This window comes from Haliotis asinina, chromosome 1 (genome assembly GCF_037392515.1).
Source record: "Haliotis asinina isolate JCU_RB_2024 chromosome 1, JCU_Hal_asi_v2, whole genome shotgun sequence".
NCBI classification, from domain to species: Eukaryota; Metazoa; Mollusca; class Gastropoda; order Lepetellida; family Haliotidae; genus Haliotis; species Haliotis asinina.
In genome coordinates, this window is record NC_090280.1 from 46,737,479 (window position 1) to 46,750,019 (window position 12,541).

General features: G+C 42.4%; 3 protein-coding genes across 3 annotated transcripts in view; all 3 read right to left on the reverse strand.

The window, feature by feature from the left end:
• LOC137292233 (anaphase-promoting complex subunit 13-like) overlaps positions 1-12,541 on the reverse strand; it is a 384,028-nt gene that overhangs the window by 323,773 nt on the left and 47,714 nt on the right. The gene's annotated exons all lie outside the window — the stretch shown is intronic.
• LOC137292176 (splicing factor U2AF 35 kDa subunit-like) overlaps positions 1-12,541 on the reverse strand; it is a 285,875-nt gene that overhangs the window by 152,809 nt on the left and 120,525 nt on the right. The window lies entirely within an intron of this gene.
• On the reverse strand, positions 1,561-12,141 carry LOC137279579 (L-proline trans-4-hydroxylase-like). The gene is made up of 9 exons (XM_067811825.1): positions 12,084-12,141; positions 7,835-7,913; positions 7,213-7,294; positions 6,386-6,496; positions 5,834-5,925; positions 4,844-4,934; positions 4,077-4,206; positions 3,353-3,504; positions 1,561-2,881 (listed from the first exon to the last, which is right to left on the reverse strand). Exons 1-9 carry the CDS (start codon positions 12,094-12,096, stop codon positions 2,780-2,782), a joined length of 852 nt encoding a protein of 283 aa, XP_067667926.1. The 5' UTR covers positions 12,097-12,141; the 3' UTR covers positions 1,561-2,779.

The following is a 12,541-nucleotide window of genomic DNA, read 5'->3' on the forward strand; positions in this document are numbered from 1 at the left end:
CTGAGTGTCAGGAGGGCTCTGATCCCGATGGAGAACCCGGGCACTCTGCTCGTCTGCGCCAAAAGGTCAGGGGGAACCAAACCAAGGGCACCGAGAACAATGGGGATCCCGATGTCAGTGTATTTGGGAGGCATGGCATGAGATGTATTTCAAAGGCGAAGACCGTATATTTATCATGCTTATCCGGATTCCTGCTAATCACATTGCTGTCAAAAGGGACAGAAACATCATTTGCTTAGGGTTGTTGACCGAAATTCTCATGAGGCAGTTAATGGGCTATTACAAAGAAACTTTAAATCACCATTTTCCCTGACTCCATGGATATATTCAAGGCCGCAGGTATGGTGATGACGACTGTAGAAACAACGAGTCATGTCACCATATTGTTGTTTTTCTAGATATGTTGTTTGTGACAACGAAGGGCATCCATCGACAAGGTGTTGCACAGTCTCTCTAAATTCATTTGAATGTCGGCATGTCAATATTTTCGTTAAGAATCACATTTTAAGACCAGCCGATTTCATCCAAGCGAAGGAGTCGGCTGGATTTCTTTTTTTATTTTTTTTTTCTGACTAAGGTTAACGTTAAATTAAGGTTAGAGCTCTCAGGAGTCGAAAATTTGGGACACGAGTACTCGAGGGGTCAGACAGTGTGGATGCTTATTTAAAACCAACATTCAAGCATTCACGTGGCTGTTCCACCTTCCAATCTACGAACAATGCAACAAGTATACGTGAATCTAAACGTTTTTGAATGAACAATTGATATTTAGTGTCAATGAAAGCATCTATCGCCTCTTTACTATTGCAAAAAGCATGTGCAGGCAGCGTAAGTGTAACTGACATTTAAATCTCAGAATTTTATAGATCAGATCATAGTTTCAGATCACGGTTATTGATTTGCATTGCAAGGGGGAAGCACCGTACTTAGAGCAGTGATACAAATACACGCACAGTACGTGATGAGTGTTAGCATCGACCAGCTCTACTTGTTTTCGGTGTTTCATTTAATATTCATACCCCCGTGTAAAACAGACGCATAACAGCGATCTGAAACTATAATCATTCATAAACCACTCTGTCTTGAGGTGAATAAAATTGTGAAATATAGTGTACAATTGGCAAGGTAAAATTATGAGAATTCGCAATGTTAATTTCAATTTGTACCGTTTACTTTTTGTTTAAAGTGAAATTCATCGGTACGTTTTTGCTGCAAACGGATTAAAGGCGATACGTCAAATAGTCAACCTTGATCATGGTTAAATATTAAATCAGGATTGATGTTGTTGTTTTTTTTACTTGTTACAGTGAATACATTTTGGTTTTAAACTGAAGATTAAGCAGATACAGACTAACACTAACAGCATTTCTTCTTCCGAAATAGTATGAATTGTGTGAATGTGAATATGAATGTTATATAGTGTGAACGGTTTAGATAAGCATCCAAGAGTGAATGTTATTTGGAATGCATGTATATATGTTGATTGTTGAATATGTAACTCTGAAATGCGAAGGATAAAAACAGCTGATCATCTATGTAGAAAACAACAGTGATGACTAATTGTATCAAATTGTTTGTTTAATGAAATTAATGCAAGAGCTCATTATTGATACACGTCATATTTTACCAATTTCTTTCATTTTGGCTTTTAGAAACTGCCGTCAAAAGTGACATAACTTTATCACGAAACAACGAGTCAATAACCCAAGTTCTTGAAATTAGAAATACTGATGCAAACCCTTATTCATTCACATATGGCATATAGAGGGCAATGACACCCAGGTGTGAGTAGCTACAGCAATCCACATGCCGTAAATAGGGCAAAGGCAAGTTTTGAGTACTGATATTATGTTCTCCTTGCACTCTTCATGCCACGTCATGGGGTAGTTCTGAATTGTCAAGGTACACAGTAATCTGGGTTCAATGCTTCACAGAAAGCCCTGAAAACCCCCCTGAAAAACAAATACTCAATCCTATGAACACCAAATCCTATAAACATCACATCCTAAACCCAAAATCCTATAAACACTAGATCCTATAAACACCAAATCACATAAACACCAAATCCTATATATATCACATCCTAAACCCAAAATCCTATAAACACTAGATCCTATAAACACAAAATCCCATAAACGCCAAATGCTATAAACACTAGATCATATAAACTCCAAATCCTATAAACACTGACGTGTCCGGCTTTATCATGATAAGCTTTTCGAGTCGGGGTCATCACACACACACACACACACACACACACACACACACGTGTGTGTGTGTGTGTGTGTGTGTGTGTGTATACACGTGTATTTTTTTTTAAAAGTAATCGTCGCAAAGACAAGAGAGCCTGTGTGTGAAACCTCCGACGTTCACCCAGACCCCTTCTCCAAGATACCCGTAAGTAGCTATTTTGTCTGTGAATCGGGGGACTATTTAGGGGACATTATCACTAAGGTAGCATGGACCAGTTATTAAGAAGCCGACGTTAAGTATCACAAGTTTTTGGTACGCAGCATCTGTCGGCATCTCCATTGAAAGCTCTCATGAGAGATGAATAAAGTAGTTGAAAAGCCATATCAACGACAAACCAATGCTAATGTAATATTTTAATAATTTGTAAGAATTATATTGAATTCGTAAGAATAAAGCATTTGATGTAGACAATTTGATAAGAGCAACTTTCAACTGTAACTTCGATTTCCAGTGTTGCAGGAACTGTTGGTACAGAGTTTGTCCCAGGTCCAACATGAACGCGGGAGTAGGACTGCCAGATCCAATTCTATCGCGCAGCTGAAATCAGGGCGTTGTCCTTGGGGTCCAGGAAGTCTTTAGCAGACATGTCTGTGAGGTTAGTGCAGTTCCTGATGGCTGAGTCACATACCTGCACAACACAGAAACACAGGTATCAGTTACATTTTCACTATCTGTGGCAAGTCACATACCTGCACAACACAGAAACACAGGTATCAGCTACATTTTTACTATCTGTGGCAAGTCACATACCTGCATAATACAGAAACACAGGTATCAGCTACATGTTTACTATCTGTGGCAAGTCACATACCTGCTCAACACAGAAACACAGGTATCAGCTACATTTTCACTATCTGTGGCCAGTCACACTCCTGGACAACACAGACATACAAGTATACCTGTCAACGACAGTTTCACTATCTGTGGCCAGTCACACACCAATCACACAATGTCGATGTACTCTGAACAATATGGGGACTGTAATCACCAGTTCAGCCCTCGAGACTAAGAGTAGAGGGTTCTTCACCTGGAGCACCCACGTGTCTTTGGTCAAGAGTGTTGTTGGTTAACTAGGCGACTGTCACAGCAAGCTACTTACAATATCCAGTTTTCCACACGAAGGGAAATGGTGCTGAGTAACTGCTTTGTTGGAGACCCTGTTGTAGCAGGAGATGAACACCCAGCGGCGTCTGTCACTCACGTTGGGGCTGCTTGTGTGCAGGACGTTGCAGTGGAAGAACACTGCGTCCCCTACAAACACCAAATGGTGGGACGGAATGACATTCTGAGAATCTTTAAGGTTCCGGATTTGTTTGTGCAAAGATCAACTCTACCACATCCTATGACACATATCACAATCGCACGTATTTGACACTCCGATAATAATATTGATGTCTCATCTATCTCACTTTACAAACATGTTTCAAAAATTCAAAATCAAAGTTATTGTTTAGAATCACGACCGTCTGATATCATGTATTTGCCAGAGGTCGCCACGACTGTGTATTTACTTTTTAACTTTGTGTGAGTTTATATGGACTTGCAACGGCCCTCAAACAAAATTCATCCCTCACTCTGTTGAAGTTTCAACGTCAGTGAACAAATCACTTCATATATTGTATGCGCATATCCCTATTCCCCGAACCACGATGGTTGCAATCACAATTAGCTGGTAGCAACCGGCTCTTTAACCGTATAGTGGGTTAATGACATTAACTGATCACAATTAGTCACTCATTCAGTAATAGAATATATACTTAATGTAACCAAAGACTATCCATTCTATACAATACTACTGTTCCAGATGGCATGCCAAAGCTCACCTGGCTGCAGCTCGACGTATTTCAGGGGAAGTGCGCCTTTAATTTGCTCCACCCTTGCCATGTCCGCCCCCGTCTGCCCCGCGACTCTCCCATGATCGATACGGCCACATTTGTGTGAGCCCTCAAGTATCTGAAACAAACACACAGTGACTGGGCTGCACGTTTCCACATAACACGTTTAGGTCAACACGGAGGCAGAAAGTTTCAACAGAACGTGATTAGCCCAACTTTAACTCTCATTACACCATGGTCAGTGTTCGGCTGACTAATGGTCAAGTGTTGCGACTGATGCCGGAACACAAGGCAACATGTGGCGCCGTTAGAACACCTCATCACATGTCCTAATGGCAATGTCGCTCTTGCACGGAAACAAGGAGACTGCCACCTTTTTCATCCATGCGAAGAAAAATTTATTTCGTGATACTTGTAGACGGCGCCTTCTCCTAACTGACAATACCTATCTGTAACACACCAACGTACTTGATACAGTCCCTCCTATCTTGACAAAAGCCTACTACCCTGGTACAGTGCCACCCTGCTACCCCGGTACAGTGTCACTCTGCTACCCAGTGTACAGATGTTCGTAAGACGCGACTAACGGGATTGGGTGGTCACACTCGCTGACTTCGTTGACGCATGTCATCGGCTCCCAATTGCCCGATGCTCATGCTGTTGATCACTGGATTGTCTGGTGCAGACTCGATTATTTACAGACCGCCGACACACAGAACATTGCCGACATACAGAACACTCACTGTCTCACGTACCTGCAGACAGCCGTTTTCCTTAACACTTTCATCCAGAGCGATGAAGACACTGACCATGTCAGGGAACAGGATCCCGTTTTGGTACCAGTACCTGGGCAGTAGACAAGGCTGTCATTAGCTGTGGACACTCGTGTTCTCGAACAATTGTATAAATGGCAGGATGGATGGATGGGTGGATGGATTTGTAGGTTTTTCAGTGAGTATACCACTACTGCTTTTGGCAACACTCCCCTGGCAAACCATCTACAAACGCACGTGGAGGGTTGCATCTATATTGAGCCAACGGGAGATCATATGTTTGATACATCTGCGTCAGTGAGTGGAAGAGCGTAATGTTTAGCCTGAAATAATGGCAACGGCCGGCGGAGATGAGTATCAAACCTCTATCCTGTTTCCGTAAAATGATAAGTCACTTCCCTACAAGTGCAGACTCACCAGGTCCCGGCTTATCTATGTTAAAGATACATATTTTAACCGAGTTGCTTCCAGGTCAAAGCCTAATGTAACCTGAGTCTCGACGATAGATTTGATTACACAACTGTAGTAGCATTAACGTCAAAGGGTAACCTGAGTAACATCATACACGGTTTACTACCATCCTATCTGTTGACATAGATCGCCCATTGTCCCACACAAACTATGTGACTTGTTTTCAAAATCTGCTTAAACACAAACAGTGTATATGATAAAAAAGCCAGATTTATGGATGTCAACTTCTCTAATGTGGAAAACACAACATTTCGGGGCGTGTGCTTGCTCCTTCATCGGGTGTATATGATTTACCGCCGTTATCTGCTGTAGTCTGTCTCAGTGTCCCTGAAGCACATTATTTTCCCTACAGCCTTACTCTTTCTCTGCGGTGCTAAAGCCCTAAATAAAGCAAATCGTGGTTCTGACTGGTGTCCCAGGGGCTCCTTTCTAGTGTGAATGGATGTGCCTGTTACTATCAAAGTTATATATATTCAGGGACTAAGCATCAGTCTCCGTTACCCGTAGTCCTGGTGCCATACAAACTGTCCTCCCGTCATCGCTTCCTTCATGTTAATCTTGGAGTGGTAGTGGTACACCTCGCCCCCCAGCAGCTGCCAACACAACAAACACATTACAATGTAAGGAGTCCCTAAAGATACGTTGGTTTGTGATTACCTGATAGATCCAGGAACAAAGGCTTGTGATTACTTACCCTATGGATCCAGGAACAAAGGCTTGTGATTACCTACCCTATGGATCCAGGAACAAAGGCTTGAGATTACCAACCCTGACCCTTAAACAACTAACAGTCAGAACCGTGGAGGCACGAGAGATCAAATTGTTGCTGGGGTAAACGTCTTTCTTATCAAACTACTTACTGGAAGGACTTCTCCAATCGCATGTAGCATTAAAATTACAACTTAAATGTGATTTCTGAACCAATTTAGGTTTGTTCCTTTTCCTGAGAGTATGAGAGATTACCGACAGAACATAGCCATTCATGTGTGTAGGTTAACAAGCGTTCACTGAACCAGAATAGTTTTATTCAGTACCCAGTATTATTGGATATACCTTTTCACAAGTCCTTACAACCCTTTCACAGCGCGTGACAAGACCTGTGACGTCATCACCTGGTTGTTTCCAGCATGCTACACGAGTCTTCCTTCCGGTGCCGTCACTTGTCTGAAAGACGTACTGACAAACATTCACTTTATGTCCACATAAAACAAATCCAAGGCACATCGTGCGTGCATGCTTTGCAAGTATGTGTGTGTGTGTGTGTGCGTGCGTGCGTGCGTGCGTGTGTGTGTGTGTGTGTGTGTGTGTGTGTGTGTGTGTGTGTGTGTGTGTGTGTGTGTGTGTGTGTGTGTGTATGCATGTATGTATGTAACGTGCTGTCCAATATAACAGCTGTCTGGCTAATATACGTTTGCCATTTTCTACAATATTAACTTCGAATCGCTTCTGGAAACATAATTTTTTAGAGTCTTATAGCGTATAAGAAGAAACATCCAGTATATTTAATATTTTAGTTACGTTGCAATAAAACTTGAAACTGAAGCAGTGGGTTCTATTCTTTTGATTGTGATGAGTGATTGATTTTAGTTTTACACCACATTCAGGAATATTCCAGCAATATGGCGGCTGTCTGTAAAGTCGTGACCAGACAATCCAACGATCGATTTGGGAACCGATGACATGAGTCAACCCAGTCCCGTTAATGTGATCCCGATCCCGTTAATCGCCGCTTACAATTAGCGTGGGTTACTGAAGTTCAATTCTAACCCGGATCTTCACGGATTGTATTCTTGCAGCATAGTCTTGTGTTCATTGAAATTAAGAAGCAGTGAGTTCTATTACTACAGCATGTTGTTAACTGAATCTATTCCGCTCCTCACCGAATATGCATTAGACTTGATGTATTCACTCTCCTCGAAGGCACGGGTCACCTTCAGCAGCTCGTCGGGCTCCAACAAGCCACTGAAACAAAGCAAACAGTGCATTCAACACAAACACTACAGGTTCTCACTGCAATGTCAAAATTATTTCTTGCATTTACTTACTAATAACGGAATCCCTAGACACTTAATGAATTTGTAAGGTCCCCTACAAATCAGCGACGACTGACATACCTGCTAAGGATGACAGAAAGGTAACAGGTCTGAGAAGACACATTCTCTGGTACTTTCACACAATACATTTAACACTAAGAACCGAGTTAGTTTCATGGGACACCAGATGCCAGTACCATGTATTGCCCAGATGTCACTGTATGATAATGCCGAATACTGTCAAGCAGGTCCCATAAGAGCCAGCATATTATATAGTGCCTTGAGTGAGTGAGTGAGTGAGTTTAGCTTTAGAAGATATGTGAGGTACTGCCTAGAAGGTGTCACAGTAGAAAGTGCATGATAAACCCTACAGAAGACAGTATAGGATACTGCCTAGGTCCTACAGAAGATAGCAGAAGATACTGCTTCAAAGGTTCTAGAGATGACAGTATAGGATTATAACACATACCGGATTATAACATGCCCCTTCTCATCAAATCCTCTTTTCATCTCGTCAGTAGCCTCAAAGGGCGATGTGTAGTTAAAATCTGAAAGGAAAGATATGATATGATATGATATCACCAATTACACTGTACCCACGTGTAAAGTATAATACACAGATCGTTGTTCAATGACTGGAGTGGTAAACAAGCCAACACACTACTTAATGCGTCTGCTATGAATAATTCATCAAGTACGTTTACATAGAAAGTGGAAAGGGGAGGGAAAACCCCATTCTCTTCCCACAGAGGTTACTCCTGTCATATCTTCCAACGTTACCTCTGTTCTAATACGACCCTTTCATGGTGTAAGTGTTCAGGACTCGCGATTGGAGGCGTACAGATTTAGTTGTGCAATCAGAGACATTGTTTCAAGAGTGATCATTCGCAAGATCGGTAATTTCCGAATGCATCGGGAAAACTTGCCACTACCAGTTTTTGTTTCTACAAACATATCATGGCGATTGATCCCCGCACTCTCTATTGCCAGTTTCTGATTTTCAGTTAAACATGAAATACCGAATCGTTCCTTCGCACGTTGATGAACCAACTCTATGGGGGCCGCCACATTGAAGCTAAGTCTATTTAACGCGTGTTCTGATTGGATAGTAACAAGGGAGATAATTCCTGCTGCGAGATTTTGCCGCAAGGGGATTTCTCGATGTGCGGGAAATATGGCCGTATTAGAACAGAGCTAGGTTACGTAGGAAGATATGACAGGAGTAACCTCTGTGGGAAGAGAATGGGAAAACCCTAGAGGACCTGCATTTCATGATTAACGGTGTACAGGCATGGGCACGGTGTACTTGATAACGGGTTTGGACCATGACGTCAAGGGATGGATACCCGAGGTTTGGATCATGGTGTGATCAGCACGCCAAGGATTAGATCATGGCGTGATCAGCACGCCAAAGATTGGATCATGGAGTAATCAGCACGCCAGAGATTGGATCATGGCGTCATCAGCAAATCAAGGAATAGATCATGGCGTGATCAGCAAGTCAAGTAATGGATCATGTCGTGATCAGCATGCCAGGGATTTGATGATGGCGTGATCAGCAAGTCGAGGAATGGATCGTGGCGCACGCCAATGATCGAATCATGGAGCAATCAGCACGCCAAGCATTGGATCTTTGAGTGATCAGCACGCAACGGATTGGATCATGGCGTCATCAGCAAGTCAAGGAATGGATCATGGCGTGATCAGCACGCCAATCATTGGATCATGGCGTCATCAGCATGCCAGGGATTGGATCATGGCGTGATCAGCATGTCAAGGAATGGATACCCGAGGTTTGGATCATGGCGTGATCAGCATGTCAAGGAATGGATCATGGCATGATCAGCATGCCAGGGATTGGATCATGGCGTGATAAGCACGTCAAGGAATGGATACCCGAGGTTTGGATCATGGCGTGATCAGCATGCCAAGGAATTCTTATTCAACCTGAAATGTAAAGCTCGAAATGAGAGTAAGCCAACAATATACCAAGAAGAATTGATGGGTAAGCCGAATGTACAAAATAATGTGATACTTGATTAGTCACACTTGCATAATTCATAAAGAAAACCCAAATTACATCACTATTTGTGTATATGAGTGTGCATATATTTGTTGTACTATATACATATATATTGTTCTTTTTCGAGCTACCAATGAAGAAGATGATGTGATCAAAGATGTGCCAACCTACTACGGTGTACAGGCCACTTTGTACCCTTCAATGTCAAAAATACGAACTACCCATCACCTCCTCTGACGTATAGCTTCCTCCAGTCTACATTCAAACCTTTTCTGGAGGCGAATTCCTACTTCACCAGGGTCCTTTTCCTCAAAGCGAGCGATCGTAGCGCTACGACAGTCGTATCTCCCATACTTTAACATAGACTTACGATTGTCGTAGCGCTAAGATGATTGTAACTCCCTTACTTTAACATAGACTTACGATTGTCGTAGCGCTAAGATGATTGTAACTCCCTTACTTTAACATAGACTTACGATTGTCGTAGCGCTAAGATGATTGTAACTCCCTTACTTTAACATAGACTTACGACTGTCGTAGCGCTAATCAAGATGATTTTAACTCCCTTACTTTAACATTGACTTACGATAGTCGTAGCGCTGCGATAGCCTCGAGGAACGGGGCAAGGACGAAAAGATGCTCATATTTCCAACCACTGACAACCTGAGACCTCTACTACTTGAGCGATGGTACCATGTGCCCAGAAATCTATCAACAACTGCATACCATCCATGCTGCTGTTGAAGATAAGATGTCTCCTCTAGTTCATGACCTTCTTCTAGATAAGTGCCTGGCTACATTTTCCAGATTGTTAAAAAGCTGCCGATAACAACATTCCTTTGGCACCAATGACCATCTTCACAGACATTGAACAAACTGCCCACAATGCTGCCAGTTGCCAACTGTAAGCATGCATGTGCAGTACTGTCGGACGATTCCGGAGAAAAACTCATCAATGTGGTCTCCAGACACTCTTCAACAATGATTCCAGTGTAAATAGACTCATCCGCCATGCCTATGCCCAGCCTTTCCTCCATCCACGTGACATAGACGACGTCTGGCTGAATGTCCTTGCATGACTTCGAAGATGCTAGGATTGTGAAATTCACTGACTACGTAACCGAACAGTATGTCGAAGTGGATGGACGCAATATTTGGCACCACTTGCATACAAATAGTTCCAGCACCAATCACCCAGGAAGGTTGGCAGTCGAAGCTAAACAACTTAGGTACCAACCATCCAAACATATACAAGTTCGTGAATATGATCAAAAAGAAACAGTCCCCTATTGTTCTTCTCCAGGGCCTCGATTTTCAAAACTCTGTTAACGCAAAGACAATCGTAAGTGTCATACATTTACACTGAGCCACGACTGTTCCAGCACTGCGACAGTCGTAAGTTAATGTTAATGTATGGCACTTACGACTGCCTTAGCGCTGAGAGAGCTTAAAAAAATTAGGCCCATAAGATTCAGTCTGGTGGTAGACTGGCACCAAGAAGAAAGTACCTGAATCTCCACACAAAAATTGAAAATGGGGAAAAGGGACTTGACTTGTGTCACATTTGGTTGAGGTTTAAATGTAAATGTGCTTGTTAATAAAGGCACATTTATGAGTAAATTATGAGAATACATTCTGTATGTGGATAGAATGTCATGGATGTTATTACATGCACATGAATAGATGAACAGAGTATAAATCTTGTTTACTGCAACAGACTATAGTGAATCCCCGTATGGCTACCCTGTCTACCACAGCCGACTGGCACTCTGTCTCTGCAGTGTGGTGTCCCCGAATGGATACCCACGGTTTGGATCAGTTACAGGACCTGCAGACGGAGTGTTTCACCTCGCTGAATGAAGGTCTCCTGATTACAGGTAACCTTATCACCTCGTGACAGTCACTCAGGAGTGGACTTACGGAAAGGGGAAAATAAACAAAACATCGATCAAACGTCAATGATCATTAAGTACATTCTCATGAACCCCCTGTCCTCCCTGCCCCAAGTGGTGGAACAGCTTTCCATTGTCAGTAGAAGCATGTGACGTTGGTGATGGAGATGTCCTATCTGCTAGTATTCGCGAAGTTCTCACACCATTCCATCTTGGAAAAAAGTAACTGTTGCTTTGTTGTTTGCTTTGCATCCGTTTAAAGTGTCATTTAGTCTTTTGTATTTCGTACTGAACACAACCCAGACTTCCCACCAAAAGATGGAAAGGAAATCCAAGCTTAAAGCATTGCAGCTTGGCTTATGTGAAGGGCAAACACGGAATAATTGTTGATACATGTTAAAAGATGTTTGAATGTGATCAGTTATGGTAGCACTTATGTTTAAACATAGCACAAGTCTACAACTTCATACAAAGTCCAAGGACGGTCAAAAAGCGATCTAAGCGTTGTCCGATCTGAAAAATGTAGCTTAATACACTTTCATACACACAGTCTGCACGAGAGACTCAATATTCAACACAAGCGGTCATTAATTAGCTGGCATTAAGTAACAGTATTGTCATCCATTTTGAACTTACTTATGGCTGTATGAGAGGGTTGGCACTTTCAGTAATAAATATCTCTGTTACATAACGCACGATAGTACCTCGGACAAAGGATCAGTTATATAGTCTCCTAAAGAGCAATGACCACAACACCCTCTTTCTACGAATGGGAGCCATCGCGGAAAAGGAAAGGTACCTACCTGTGAGAGCCATGACGCTGCGTGTGGTCTGGTACCAGCTGGTGTAGTCGTTAGGTCGTACTGCGCTGGCAAGTAGGTCACTGTATACATACGTAACACGATAGGCTGTGCCACAATGTGTGATAGACAACGCTTCATTGCCAATGCATAAGTTTAGTTAAAACAAACATCGCATAGTGTACAATTACATTATTCAACAAATAAACATGCTCAGCTCCATGTGCAGGCTGCTGGTGGAGCAGAACAGATAATTCAGTGAAACTTGTATGTATTGATTCATGTAGAGAACCACGAATAATAAGGAACTGCAAGGAGTGAATGCGCTATGTGCTTTTCCAGAGGGGTATTGTTATTGGTAGGGCAAGACCATTTAAATGCGAACAGTTTAAAGCCTTGGACAATGGACGGACCCATCAGACAAATCTGTCAGTGTTCGCTGTAATAATGTCAAGCTATGG

Bases quoted from the DNA above. Each gene is read 5' to 3' on its own strand.
- LOC137279579 (XM_067811825.1), bottom strand. The intron at 7,295-7,834 runs GTATGTGTTATA...GCTTTGTTTCAG, and splicing joins AAGGGGCATGTTATAATCCG to TGGCTTGTTGGAGCCCGACG. The intron at 2,882-3,352 runs GTAAGTAGCTTG...TGTGTTGTGCAG, and splicing joins CGTGTGGAAAACTGGATATT to GTATGTGACTCAGCCATCAG.